Source organism: Pseudophryne corroboree, chromosome 7 (genome assembly GCF_028390025.1).
Source record: "Pseudophryne corroboree isolate aPseCor3 chromosome 7, aPseCor3.hap2, whole genome shotgun sequence".
In the NCBI taxonomy this organism is placed as follows: Eukaryota; Metazoa; Chordata; class Amphibia; order Anura; family Myobatrachidae; genus Pseudophryne; species Pseudophryne corroboree.
The window spans coordinates 56,775,437-56,790,810 of record NC_086450.1 but is presented as its reverse complement, the minus strand read 5'-3'; the positions used below and the strand labels follow the sequence as shown (position 1 = coordinate 56,790,810).

At 45.9% G+C, this 15,374-nt stretch overlaps 1 protein-coding gene across 1 annotated transcript in view; it reads left to right on the top strand.

The window, feature by feature from the left end:
- The window catches only part of LOC134944000 (uncharacterized), a 158,382-nt gene that overhangs the window by 115,900 nt on the left and 27,108 nt on the right, over positions 1-15,374 (top strand). The window contains exon 5 of the mRNA XM_063932545.1: positions 3,638-3,775. Within this exon, the coding sequence (XP_063788615.1) occupies positions 3,638-3,775 (138 nt within the window). The remainder of the gene's footprint in view (positions 1-3,637; positions 3,776-15,374) is intronic.

The following is a 15,374-nucleotide window of genomic DNA, read 5'->3' as shown; positions in this document are numbered from 1 at the left end:
ATACAGCAGCACAGGGACACCACCACTGGACTTATGCAGGACAACACAGAGCCACTGCAATGGACTGGACTTATACAGCAGTACTGGACATATGGCAGCAGAGGACACCACCACTCTGACTGGACTGAAGCAGTACAAGACACCACCACTGCACTGATGCAGCACAACACCGCACTGGAATGACACACATAAGACAGAGCAGGTCGCCACACCACTTTCCCATACAGACAGACACTGAGGAGAGAGACACGTTCTCTCGCTACACTCTCCAGGACTAGAGTGAAAATAGCGTTGACACGCGGCTCCTTATATGGAATCCAAAACCCACGAGAATCCTACAGCGGGATGATGACATTTTGCCTCATTGGTTTCGGAGTCAGGCGGGAAAACCCGAGCCATGCTCTGATCCGGGCTTGGGATGTGATGTTCAGTAGGGTTCGGTTCTCAGATAACCGAACCCGCTCATTTCTAGTTCCGACCTATTCAACAGGGGCTGTTTTTTTCCAACAAGTCGGAAATTCCTGACTTGTCAGAAAACATGGGTATCGGCGGAATAGCTGCGGATCCACGTGCTTTTGTAGGAAATGCAGCCAAATCTGACAGGTTTTGGCCCCGTTTCTGACAATCTCAATCTGACTTTAATAAAAGTCAGATTGAGGACGTGAGATGGGGGAGCGTGGCGGCGGTTTATAGGGGCAGCAGGGCGGCAGGTACCACTATAGATAGATGGGCGTCCCCCCGGCCAATCTCCTCTTTCTCGGCAGCAACGGGCATCCCCCCGGCCAGGCTCCTCCTCTCGGCAGCGACGGGTGTCCCCCTGGCCGGCCCCGGACTGTGTGGCCGAGCACGGGGATGAGGACGAGCTGGGAGGACGGGATAACAGCTGACAACAGCAGCACGGATGGGACACTGGGAACAGCCAAATCCTACAGTCGGATTTGGGCGCTCTTATTGAATAGTGCATTGTCGGATCGGAAAGGATCCAACTTGAATTGAATTTACCCCATATGTGTATGAGACGGATTCACCATCTAGAACAGAAGACTTGTACTAAGAGTTTTCTGGGGAGAATGTTAACATACATATCCTCCTGAAAGAAGATTCCCAGCTAAGGGGTCTATTCATGAAGCAGTGAAAAGTGTGGAGAAGTGAGCATGTGGAGAATTTGTACATGGCAACCAATCAGCTGCTCTGTATCATTTTATAGTATGCAAATTATAAATATTACTTCAATGCTTATTGGTTGCCATAGGCAACTTCTCTACTGGCTCACTTTTCACTGCTTCATGAACAGACCCCTAAGTCACATATAGTCATACTTACCTACTTTTTAATTCTCCTCTCCGGGAGAAGCCCGGAGAGGAGATGCAGCAGGTGTCTTCGGGGGGCGGGGCCGGACGGTGACATCACTAAGCCCCGCCCCCGCACCGGGAAATGCCGCTATTCGAGGGTCCACAGGAAGGGGGCGGGGCTAAAATGACGCGATTTGCGTCATTTTAACCCCTTCTCCACCCGACGGACCCGCGAATGCGGGAGGTTATCTCTCATCCTGCTCGCATCACTAGGGTGCGAGCAGGATGCGGGAGACCTGCCCACTCTTCCGGGGGCGCGGGGGGCTACCCCAAAAAACGGGAGCCTCCCGCAGCTTCCGGGAGAGTAGGTAAGTATGCATATAGTAGAAAAAGGAACATGTGATAACATAGCAACACCCAACCGATATGCTAGTGAAACATTAAAGTAATAAGCAGCATCATCGCTATCAATAATAGGAATGTTATTAAATGACAAATTGGCCAAATAAATACAGGCAAATATCTAGAAGGAAAACCAGTTAAATATACACCTAGACAAACTTCCGACTTCTCACCTAGGCAGAAGAATTTCCCAAAATATTAGGGCACAAATGTGACCTTTACCGCTCACAACCCGTTTCCTGGAAAATGATGTGTCCCAGGCACTTGTCTTTAGGACTTAAACTCGAGCAGGCAGTAAGTTATCATGGGACGAAGTAGAATGACAGATGTACGGTATGGAGAATAGGGCTATCTACTGTATAATAAAGCAACAGGACAAATAGAAGAAATGTCTAGTCCAAGCAGAATATCAAAGTCCAGTAAACAAGTAATTTGCTTGTCACAAGAGTCATTCCAGGCAGCAATCCAGTTACAAAATCTAGTAAACAGCAAGGGTCAGTTCAGACAGCAATTTAGGTGGTCATTCTGAGTTGATCGCAGCCAGCAACTTTTAGCTGCTTCTGTGATCAATAGTCCCTGCCTATGGGGGAGTATTTTTTAGCTTAGCAGGGCTTCGATCGCTTGTGCAGCCCTGCTAAGCGAAAAAAAATTCACGCAAAACAAGACTAGCCCTGGACATACTTACCCTGTGCAATGGATCCAGCGATGATGGGCCTGGCTTTGACGTCACTTATACGCCCTCCGTTCTCCTGGACACACCTGCGTTTTAGTCACCACTCCCTGAAAACGGTCTCCAACAGTCCGGATCCGCCCATCCACGCCTCCTTCCTGTCAATCTTCTTAGCAATTGCCGCTGCGACTGCTTCCGTCTGAAGCCGCTGTCGCCGGGCAATGTCGCGCACGCGCACAGCGGCCTCCATGCATGCGCATTCCACACCGATTCGCACCGCAGAAAAAAAACGCGTGTGAACGGGTCGGAATGACCCCCTTAGTTGCAAAATCCAGTGAACAGCAATGGTCAGTTCAGGAAGCAATTTAGTTACACAATGCAGTGAACAGCAAGGGTCAGTTCAGGCAGAAATTCAATTACAAAATCCAGTGAACAGCAAGGGTCAGATCAGGCAGCAATTTAGTTACAAAATCCAGTTAACATGCAATGGTCAGTTCAGGTGGCAATCCATTAACGACGAAAGTAAACAAATAAGGTTCAGTATAGCAGCAAACATTCACCTAGAAATGGGAAATGCTGTAACTGGCACTGAGCTCTGGACCTCTCTACTACTCTCTCTGAATTGCTGTCATGTAACCAGAGTCGGCCCTAGGCATAGACAAACTAGGCAAATGCCTAGGGCATTTGGTATGCTTAGGGGCACCAGCAGCTTTTGCTGGTTAAAATGATATGCGGCATGCCTATATTCTGTGTGCGACTGCGGCTGTATCTGCATACGAAATGCTATGTTGCAGTGTATTCCTGGAAATCACTGTAATGTAGCATTTCTTATGCAGATACAGCCACAGTCAAACACAGAATATAGCCATGCTACATATCATTTTAATCAGCAGAATCTGCTTGTGCATCCTAGCCACATAGTAATGCAAATAATATGATGCATTTTCATAAACAAAAGGCACCCAACGTTAGCATAGCTGCCAGCTGACTCATGCCAGGCATCTCCTGCAGAGCTAGCGGCGGTGCTAGGGGGCACCAGCCAAAATCTTGCATAGGGCATCATATTGGTTAGGGCCGGCTCTGCATGTAACCGACCCATTACGGACGATGGAACTGTCAATGCTTCTAAAATAATGGGGGTCATTCCGAGTTGATCGTAGCTGTGCTAAATTTACAACAACAATGTTGTTACCTTAATCATGAATATATTTTATCTTTTGAAATACTCTGTCTGAAATTGGCTTATTTATCTATTTTGTATTCTATTTTTCAGGATCACTGACATATCAGAAATATATAATTTAACCCCGCAAGAAATCTTGGGTTTTTTTAAGTCCTCATTTATGTACCAAAAATTTCTAGCAAAGGATAGGGCTGCAGCCACTGCTTTCTTACAAACTGTGGAGAAAAGGTAAGAAAAACAGTAACAAGAACCAATAGAAAACAAAAGATATAGATTACTGAAATAAAAAGCATACTGTATATAAAATATATTGTTTATGCACGTAAACCAATCCAGCTCAATATATCACCCTTTCTCAGTAGGTTGAGAGGAAAGTAGAGTGATTTACAAAACACTGTGCAGCAGTCATTGCAATGTCACAAAACTGAATTTGAGGACCATTCCCAGTATCACAACAGACAGTGATACATCATTTAAATTAGTAATAGTTAATACAGTATATCCAAAAATCCTGGGCAGTGAGCAATATGACTGACCGGCGGTTATGGTTTGTGCATGGACCAGGGGTATATTTACTAACAGTCGATTTTGGTTCTATTTAAAATCGACCAGAATAGAACCAACGTCCCCACAAAATTGACCACATTGGTTCTATTCCAAATAGCTAATTTACTATGTCGATTTTGAGTTCTTTTTAAAAATTGCTGTATGATGTTAGTTTGATTTTTGAAGTTCTAAAAGTATTCTATTCATCAAAATCAACCCAAAATCGACAAAAGTAGACAAAAGCATTTCTATTGGTCAAAACAGGCCACATGCACTGTATTACCCACAAACACATTAATTCCTGGGCTAATTTGCATATCCACCATTTTGTTTTAAATCATTGCTGTGCCTTTCAATGTTATGATTTATGCATCCAGAGTGCCCCACATCCTTCACAACTTGGTTCAGTATGAGTTACCGCTTGACGGATTGCCAGCGGTCAGTATATTGACAGCGGCATCCCATTCATCAGATTTCAGACAGCCTCCCATTAAGCCCCCTAACCCTTACCTTTTCCCTACCCTAACCCTCCCTTGTGGGTGTCTAACCCTAACCCTCCCCACAGAGCCGCAACTAGGGGGGGGCTAGGGGGTCACTTGCCCCGGGTGCTGGGCAGTAGGGGGCGCTAATGAGACCACTTCTGGATCTGCACTGGCCCCGCTAGCTCCCCCGACAGTAAGTTACCTGCTGTCGGGTGCCAGCAGCACTAGAGGGTCCCGGCGCTTCCGGGATGCGGACGCGGCACATGGGACGCGGTGGATGGAGTGCATCATGATGTCACATGCGCGATGAGAGAGGAAGGAGGCAGGATGCGGACATGCTAGGGAGAGGACGGAGGTGGGAGTCTGGCGGCCGCGGACAGTAGTGAGTGAGCATGTGTAAGTACAGGGATTGACCGAGTATGTGCTCTTTAGATCATGTATGCCTGAGTGCGGCTGGAACCCTTACAGGGGTACCCGTCCCCTGTGTGCAATAGTATTATAGATAGGGTTGTGGGTTTTCGCGCTATTCAAGAATATAATATGTATAAACATATCTGTTTATTATGACAAAATGTGCATATTCAATATGACACTATGTGGTAACAAATTACATATATGAAACAACTTAGCGGTGCAGTTAGCAATGGTTACTTGTATAGATACTAGTCACAGTTTATTCCTGTCGCGGAGTGAGCCCATGATGCGCACCCAAAAGAAGGTGCGTGCTGGCACTGGGGCAACAGCCTAAGCTTGGCTGCAGTGCACACTGCACTGTCTGCTGGATATGTGCTTATGTGTGTATGTGTGTGTGTATATATATATATATATATATATATATATAATGTTATACACATAAATCTAGATATATAAATATTTTGGCACTCAGTCTTTTGAAGTGTTACAAGTATATTGTAAAGTGTCACATAAAATAAGCCAATGTTCTGGGGCCCGTATCCCCTCTATAGCCCCTTTGGGCTACGGGCCTCGTAGCATTGGCTTATTTGATGTGACACCTGACAATATACTTGTAACACTTAAAAAAACAAAACCTTAGTGCCATTGTCTTTTTTCATTGGGTATCTATTCAGTACAAAGGGCACCTGGGCCATTGCTACTATTGTTTAGGTATATATATATATATATATATATATATATATATATATTTATTATTATTATCCTTTATTTATATGGTGACACAAGGGAGCCACAGCGCCCATTACACAGTACATAATGAAGTGAGCAAACAAGAAAACAGCACTTACAAGACAATATAGGACAGGTGGAAAACCTTTTTTTTTTTTTGGGAGGAGGGGGGGCGCAAATTTGTGCCTTGCCCCGGATGACAGAAAGCCTAGTTTCGGCCCTGCCTCCCCACTTGGTGCCTAACCCGGGATGCAGTCTATTTACCTCCAATTAAAATCTTGACGGTCGAAATCGCGACAGCAATTGACCGACGGTCAAAATCCTGACAAGTTCAAAATACCGACATGGACAAAATACCGACATTTGAAATACCGACATGGACAAAATACCGACATTTGAAATACCAACAAGGTCAAAATACCGACATGTAAAATGCCAACAGGTCAAAATGCAGACATGATTTTTTCATGATTTTTTCACTGAAACCGACTTGCTCACACTTTACCATCCCAGTGGGCCTGGAGTGGGAATATAATAGTGTGCCGAGCACAGCGAGCCATGCGAGGGGACGCGGTACACTTATATGGTGTCCATGTTGACCTATGTCGACATACACACAAAAAACCAATGAAAGCCGCATGTCGGTATTTTGACCTGTCGGCATTTTACATATCTGTATTTTGACCTTGTCGTTATTTTAGATGTCGGTATTTTGTCTATGTTGGGATTTTGACCTTGTCGTGATTTTGACCGTCGGTCAATTGCTGTCGGGATTTCGGTTGGAGTTATTTCATACTGATCACCCTAACCCTCCTTTCCCCGCTGCCTAAACCTAACCCTCTCTGCTGGGCGCCTAACCCTAACCTTCCCTTCTATGTGCTAAACCCTAACCTTCCACCCCGGTCTCTAATCTTCCTGTGGCTGCACTCTCCTGACCGCCGGTGACATAACTACATCCCATCTTAACATATAGGTACACTGAGCAGCTGCCCAGGGCCCCACAATTCTAGGGTCCTTGGAGCAGGTGTGGGTGGTGGTCACACAGATTCTCTACCTGCCTCCCAGCATGCAGCCAGACAGTGAATGGCTGTCAGCATGCTGATTGGTGGATGGCTGGAGCTATCCACCAATCGGAGTGCTGACAGCCATCACTGTATGGAAGCATGCAGAGAAATTACACTGAACCATAGGAGGGACAAGATTTTTTTTTTTTTATGTGAATGGGTGGATCGGGTGGAATCAGTAGATTCTCCGCCTCAGGAGATACCAGCATTCGAAAAATAATGATGCCGGGATCCCACTGTTTAAAAATCCGACAGGGGTGATTAAGGGGTGTTCTTCCCTCTCCCCACTCCCCTAACCCTCCCTACACGCAGCCTAACCCTGACCACTCCCCGGAGGTGCCTAAACCTAACCCTTGCCCCCAGCAGGGCCGTAACTAGGTATGTGCGAACGGTGCCTTGCCCACCACGCATTTGCAGGGTGAGTGCACTGTTTGCTATCCCACTGAGTGACCGCCTGTGTATGTATCTGCACTGTACATATGTAGGCAGTGCAGGGCACACTGTCTACCTCATGTGCTCCACCCCCGCTCCCTTCTCTGCTTTAAATAGGGGTATAAGTCAGCGGTTGTCAGACAGGGTAGCAGCGGCTGACTGCGTACACTCGCAGCCGCTCTTATACCTTCTCTGATCGCCTGGCCCGCACTCACTCTGCCACAGTGTGTATTTAGATGCAGACAGTGTTACATGGTCGGAGCAGTCAAGGATGACTGGTCTAAACAGCTGCTGCTTGGGATGAATGAGGCCTGAGCTGAGCCCTATTGCTGCTGGATCCTCCTCTCCAGTATTTCAGCAGTCAGTCTCTTCCTATATCGCTCTATTCTCTCTGCCAGGAGGAGGTGGTGAAGGGGAGGGTTAGTGTATATTTGTGTGTGTGTGTATATATATATATATATATATATATTGCTGCAAGAATTGGTGAAAATAAGCGCCCAAGAGTGTGATGGATTTATCCAGAGTAAAAAGTTGACCCCTTGATGAAGTCCAGTTGCTGACGGACGAAACGCGTTGGGCATACCTGCAGACATCTCCATTTATGGACAGAAAAGCCTCATACAATTTTTAAACTCTGTACGCATGCCTTCCAGCCATTTTCATGAACAGATAAGCTTTATATAATTTTTTACTCTGTACGCATGTTATTCAGCCATTCTTTATGTATTTTTATGTGATGATTTGTATTACATTTTTGTACTTTTAATATATATATTGCTCAGGCTCTATATTGATCACGTTTGGGAATAAGCTAGTTCCCTAACTAGGCCTGTAAAATTATGCAGTCACACAGTACGAAATGTAAACGGTACACACTATGTTTGTTTTCTTCTGTTTTATTCGCATGTTTTAAGCCACAAAAGAGTGTTGTTTGAATTGAGCTTCTTTTTACCAGATAAGTGTTTTAAACCAATTCCTATCATCCCTTCTGTATACCTTCTCTCCCCTGGATATATCCATCACACTCTTGGGAGCTTGTTTTCACCAATTCTTGCAACAGATTATATGTGCATACCAAGCACATATTTATGTATTATAAGCTGCCGCTCATACAATTTATTGAGAAGTGTTTTAGAAGTTTCATAGAATTTGCTATAAATTCCATTTTTAAAAAAGGGATTTACATATTTATGGTATAGCCATCACAGAACCGCACCTGAGCGCCATAGTCTTCAATTCTCTCTTTCTCTCTCTCTCTCTCTCTCTATATATACATATATATATATATACACACACACACACACACACACACACACACACACACACACACACGTATATGTGAGAGGGACAGTACGGTGTAGTGCCTGCTGACGTGCAGGAGTCACTCGCTTCTTACCGCAAGTTGCCCATCTCGCCTTCCGGCCACGGAACTTCTTTAGACTGGGAACCTTCCCTGGAACCTCAGCGGAGCGATTCGGCTTTGGGGTCCAGATGTCTAGGGGAAGAGAAACACTAGTCACCAAGTATCAACTCTTTCCGTGGCGAGGAAGAGGACACAATGGGGGTAGCAGCGACCTTCACCGGTCAGGTAAACATCATCACTGGCCCTAAGGGCTCAGCCACCCAATCGTCACCTATTGGTACTTACGCACCAGGTGGAGGCGAGCCTCACTCGGCCTAGCGAGGTCTTGCAGACCGGCACCCAACACGGACCAAGACACTCAAAGAGGGGAATACTCACTAGTGATGAGCGGGTTCGGTTTCTCGGAAACCGAACCCCCCCGAACTTCAGCCTTTTTACACGGGTCCGAGGCAGACTCGGATCTTCCCGCCTTGCTCGGTTAACCCGAGCGCGCCCAAACGTCATCATCCCGCTGTCGGATTCTCGCGAGGCTCGGATTCTATCGCGAGACTCGGATTCTATATAAGGAGCCGCGCGTCGCCGCCATTTTCACACGTGCATTGAGATTGATAGGGAGAGGACGTGGCTGGCGTCCTCTCCGTTTAGATAGAGAGTGAGACACTTGATTTACTGGAGCATTAGGAGTACTCAGAGAGTGCAGAGTTTTGCTGATAGTTATACTAGTGACCACCAGTTTTATTTATTATTTAATATAATCCGTTCTCTGCCTGAAAAAAAACGATACACAGTCACATACCATATCTGTGCTCAGCCTCAGTGTGCTGCATGATAATATCATCTATGTATATCTGACTGTGCTGAGTAGTGCTCACTGCTCACACAGCTTAATTGTGGGGGAGACTGGGGAGCAGTTATAGCAGGAGTACATATTTAACAGTGCACACTTTTGCTGCCAGAGTGCCAGTGTGACTGACCAGCAGTGACCACCAGTATATTGTCTGCCTGAAAAAGTTAAACACTCGTGTGGTGTTTTTTTTTTTTATTCTATAAACGCATTCTGCTGACAGTGTCCAGCAGGTCCGTCATTCATTATATTTCTATCTTCTTCAAACTAGTAGTTTAGGAGTCTGCAGTGCTGACAGTGTCCAGCAGGTCCGTCATTATATAATATATACCTGTCCTGCAGTAGTGATATATATATATTTTTTATATCATTATCATCCAGTCTATACTAGCAGACACACGCAGTACGGTAGTCCACGGCTGTAGCTACCTCTGTGTCGGCAGTCGCTCGTCCATAATTGTATACCTACTAGGGATGTGCACTTGAAATTTTTCGGGTTTTGTGTTTTGGTTTTGGGTTCGGTTCCGCGGCCGTGTTTTGGGTTCGAACGCGTTTTGGCAAAACCTCACCGAATTTTTTTTGTCGGATTCGGGTGTGTTTGGGATTCGTTTTTTTTTTTTAAAAAACCCTAAAAAACAGCTTAAATCATAGAATTTGGGGGTCATTTTGATCCCAAAGTATTATTAACCTCAATAACCATAATTTCCACTCATTTTCAGTCTATTCTGAACACCTCACACCTCACAATATTATTTTTAGTCCTAAAATTTGCACCGAGGTCGCTGGATGACTAAGCTCAGCGACCCAAGTGGCCGACACAAACACCTGGCCCATCTAGGAGTGGCACTGCAGTGTCACGCAGGCTGGCCCTTCAAAAAAACACTCCCCAAAAAGCACATGACGCAAAGAAGAAAAAAAGAAAAAAGAGGTGCAAGATGGAATTGTCCTTGGGCCCTCCCACCCACCCTTATGTTGTATAAACAGGACATGCACACTTTAACCAACCCATCATTTCAGTGACAGGGTCTGCCACACGACTGTGACTGAAATGACGGGTTGGTTTTGGACCCCCACCAAAAAAGAAGCAATCAATCTCCCCTTGCACAAACTGGCTCTACAGAGGCAAGATGTCCACCTCATCATCATCCTCCGATTCATCACCCCTTTCACTGTGTACATCCCCCTCCTCACAGATTATTAATTCGTCCCCACTGGAATCCACCATCTCAGATCCCCGTGTACTTTCTGGAGGCAATTGCTGCTGGTGAATGTCTCCAAGGAGTAATTGATTATAATTCATTTTAATGAACATCATCTTCTCCACATTTTCTGGATGTAACCTCGTACGCCGATTGCTGACAAGGTGAGTGGCGGCACTAAACACTCTTTCGGAGTACACACTGGAGGGAGGGCAACTTAGGTAGAATAAAGCCAGTTTGTGCAAGGGCCTCCAAATTGCCTCTTTTCCCTGCCAGTATACGTACGGACTGTCTGACGTGCCTACTTGGATGCGGTCACTCATATAATCCTCCACCATTCTTTCAATGGTGACAGAATCATATGCAGTGACAGTAGACGACATGTCAGTAATCGTTGGCAGGTCCTTCAGTCCGGACCAGATGTCAGCATCAGACTGCCCTGCATCACCGCCAGCGGGTGGGCTCGGAATTCTGAGCCTTTTCCTTGCACCCCCAATTGCGGGAGAATGTGAAGGAGGAGATGTTGACAGGTCGCGTTCCGCTTGACTTGACAATTTTCTCACCAGCATTTCTTTGAACCCCAGCAGACTTGTGTCTGCCGGAAAGAGAGATCCAAGGTAGGTTTTAAATCTAGGATCGAGCACGGTGGCCAAAATGTAGTGCTCTGATTTCAACAGATTGACCACCCGTGAATCCTTGTTAAGCGAATTAAGGGCTCCATCCACAAGTCCCACATGCCTAGCGGAATCGCTCTGTGTTAGCTCCTCCTTCAATGTGTCAAAGTCAGAAAAATATCATGATGCACATTGCCATATTTGCACCTCATGCGTGTCCCCGCTGCGCGTGCATGAGCCCTCCCGTGCGTGCGTATAATCGCTGTTGCGTGCACCCACGGGCGCACGGTATGCGCATTTACGGTAGAGTTTGTGTACGTCTAGCGGGCGACTCAATCGTAACATATTTTAACCATATAATGTATTTTGTAGATTATGGTCCCTTTGATAGAATCTGAAAGTTTAGTTAATATAGCATGTTCATAGACAAAGAGATCCCTCTTTGTTTGATACGAAGGGTCAGACAGGGGTTATACAGTGGTGTTTAGTATCCATCGGAAGAGTATTTAATTAGCAATATTCCGGTGTTGGTTTGAAGCGGATTAATCACTCGTGCGAATAGTTATGGACATAAGAAGTTTATGGACATTTACTATATTTGCACTTTATTACCCATGCGGCGGGAAACCCAGTTTCCCACCCACCTGAGCAGTTTGGAATAGTCACAGCCCACCTGTATGAACCAACCTATGACCTTTTGTTATAATGCGAAGACGAATTCCTGTGTCCAATGAACAATAAGAATATAGGGACCATTGTACTAGATTGTGTGTAGTGTATAAAAGGACAAGCCGATCTGGGCCAGCTCTCTATTCTCTTCAACGGTTCTCATCACTGATAATCGGGAGCTGGATATCCAGAAAGGCGCATGCGATTGTTTCCCCTTGTGCGTAAGTTTCTCTGCAACCATATTGTCTTTATTGTTATTATAAGCCACTCTCTCTCTCACTCTCTCTCTCTCTCTCTCTCTCTCTCTTTCCCCTTAAATGTAATTGTGCAGCTATTGTATTTTAACGTGTAGTAATTCAGTTAGGTATTCTATGTTATTTTGGTAGTGTATAACTTGTATTGTTTATTCTTTTGCAATTGAACGTTCATTCTCTTCCTTAAAGGCGTTAGAACCTTAGACTGGTATTAGAGTGTTTATTATATTGCAAAACGGTTCTCAGAGCGTCACAGTCGCTCATACAGCTTTTAAACTAACAAGGTTACACTGTGTTGCATTTACACCTTGTCACTGCACAAGGGTATATAGTATAAGTACATTCCTTAAGGTATAGTTATTAAAGTTTAATTCTGTAAGTGTCTGCGACGCCTGTGCTCACACCCTGTGCACAGCGTCTGCTACACTAAGGGCGTACCCTTGCGGTACCTTTTGCGCCAATTGCGTATTGTGTCTCTTAACCTTTTAAAGTGTTTTAAATAGGATAAACATATAGGCTTTGTCAAATGTCTCCAGCTTCTTCTGCAAAAGCCTGATGAGGGGAATGACCTGACTCAGGCTGGCAGTGTCTGAACTTACTTCACGTGTGGCAAGTTCAAAAGGTTGCAGAACCTTGCACAACGTTGAAATCATTCTCCACTGCGCTTGAGACAGGTGCATTCCACCTCCTTTGCCTATATCGTGGCCAGATGTATAGGCTTGAATGGCCTTTTGCTGCTCCTCCATCCTCTGAAGCATATAGAGGGTTGAATTCCACCTCGTTACCACCTCTTGCTTCAGATGATGGCAGGGCAGGTTCAGGTTTTCTTGGTGGTGCTCCAGTCTTCTGTACGCGGTGCCAGCACGCCGAAAGTGGCCCGCAATTCTTCTGGCCACCGACAGCATCTCTTGCACGCCCCTGTCGTTTTTTAAATAATTCTGCACCACCAAATTCAAGGTATGTGCAAAACATGGGACGTGCTGGAATTTGCCCAGATTTAATGCACACATAATATTGCTGGCGTTGTCCGATGCCACAAATCCACAGGAGAGTCCATTTGGGGTAAGCCATTCTGCGATGATCTTCCTCAGTTGCCGTAAGAGGTTTTCAGCTGTGTGCGTATTCTGGAAAGTGGTGATACAAAGCGTAGCCTGCCTAGGAACGAGCTGGCGTTTCAGAGATCCTGCTACTGGTGCCGCCGCTGCTGTTCTTGCGGCGGGAGGCAATACATCTACCCAGTGGGCTGTCACAGTCATGTAGTCCTGAGTCTGCCCTGCTCCACTTGTCCACATGTCCGTGGTTAAGTGGACATTGGGTACAACTGCATTTTTTAGGACACTGGTGAGTCTTTTTCTGACGTCCGTGTACATTCTCGGTATCGCCTGCCAAGAGAAGTGGAACCTAGATGGTATTTGGTAACGGGGGCACACTACCTCAAGAAATTGTCTAGTTCCCTGTGAACTAACGGCGGATACCGGACGCACGTCTAACACCAACGTAGTTGTCAAGGCCTCAGTTATCCGCTTTGCAGCAGGATGACTGCTGTGATATTTCATCTTCCTCGCAAAAGACTGTTGGACAGTCAATTGCTTACTGGAAGTAGTACAAGTGGTCTTACGACTTCCCCTCTGGGATGACGATCGACTCCCAGCAGCAACAACAGCAGCGCCAGCAGCAGTAGGCATTACACTCAAGGATGCATCGGAGGATTCCCAGGCAGGAGAGGACTCGTCAGACTTGCCAGTGACATGGCCTGCAGGACTATTGGCTTTCATGGGTAAGGAGGAAATTGACACTGAGGGAGTTGGTGGGGTGGTTTGTGTGAGCTTGGTTACAAGAGGAAGGGATTTACTGGTCAGTGGACTGCTTCCGCTGTCGCCCAAAGTTTTTGAACTTGTCACTGACTTATGATGAATGCGCTGCAGGTGACGTATAAGGGAGGATGTTCCGAGGTGGTTAACGTCCTTACCCCTACTTATTACAGCTTGACAAAGGCAACACACGGCTTGACACCTGTTGTCCGCATTTCTGGTGAAATACTTCCACACCGAAGAGCTGATTTTTTTGGTATTATCACCAGGCATGTCAATGGCCATATTCCTCCCACGGACAACAGGTGTCTCCCCGCGTGCCTGACTTAAACAAACCACCTCACCATCAGAATCCTCCTGGTCAATTTCCTCCCCAGCGCCAGCAACACCCATATCCTCCTCATCCTGGTGTACTTCAACACTGACATCTTCAATCTGACTATCAGGAACTGGACTGCGGGTGCTCCTTCCAGCACTTGCAGGGGGCGTGCAAATGGTGGAAGGCGCATGCTCTTCACGTCCAGTGTTGGGAAGGTCAGGCATCGCAACCGACACAATTGGACTCTCCTTGTGGATTTGGGATTTCGAAGAACGCACAGTTCTTTGCTGTGCTTTTGCCAGCTTGAGTCTTTTCATTTTTCTAGCGAGAGGCTGAGTGCTTCCATCCTCATGTGAAGCTGAACCACTAGCCATGAACATAGGCCAGGGCCTCAGCCGTTCCTTGCCACTCCGTGTGGTAAATGGCATATTGGCAAGTTTACGCTTCTCCTCCGACAATTTTATTTTAGATTTTTGAGTCCTTTTTTTACTGATATTTTGTGTTTTGGATTTTACATGCTCTGTACTATGACATTGGGCATCGGCCTTGGCAGACGACGTTGATGGCATTTCATCGTCTCGGCCATGACTAGTGGCAGCAGCTTCAGCACGAGGTGGAAGTCAATCTTGATCTTTCCCTATTTTTGGAACCTCAACATTTTTGTTCTCCATATTTTAATAGGCACAACTAAAAGGCACCTCAGGTAAACAATGGAGATGGATGGATACTTCTATACTTATGGATGGACGAGCGACTGCCGACACAGAGGTAGCTACAGCCGTGGACTACCGTACTGCGTCTGCTGCTAATATAGACTGGATGATAATGATATAAAAAATATATATATATCACTACTGCAGCCGGACAGGTATATATTATATAATGACGGACCTGCTGGACACTGTCAGCAGCACTGCAGACTCCTAAAGTAAGCTACTAGTAGTATCAAGAAGATAGAAAAAAAAAAAAACACCACAGGTAGGTGGTATACAATTATGGATGGACGAGCGACTGCCGACACAGAGGTAGCTACAGCCGTGGACTACCGTACTGCGTCTGCTGCTAATATAGACTGGATGATAATGTT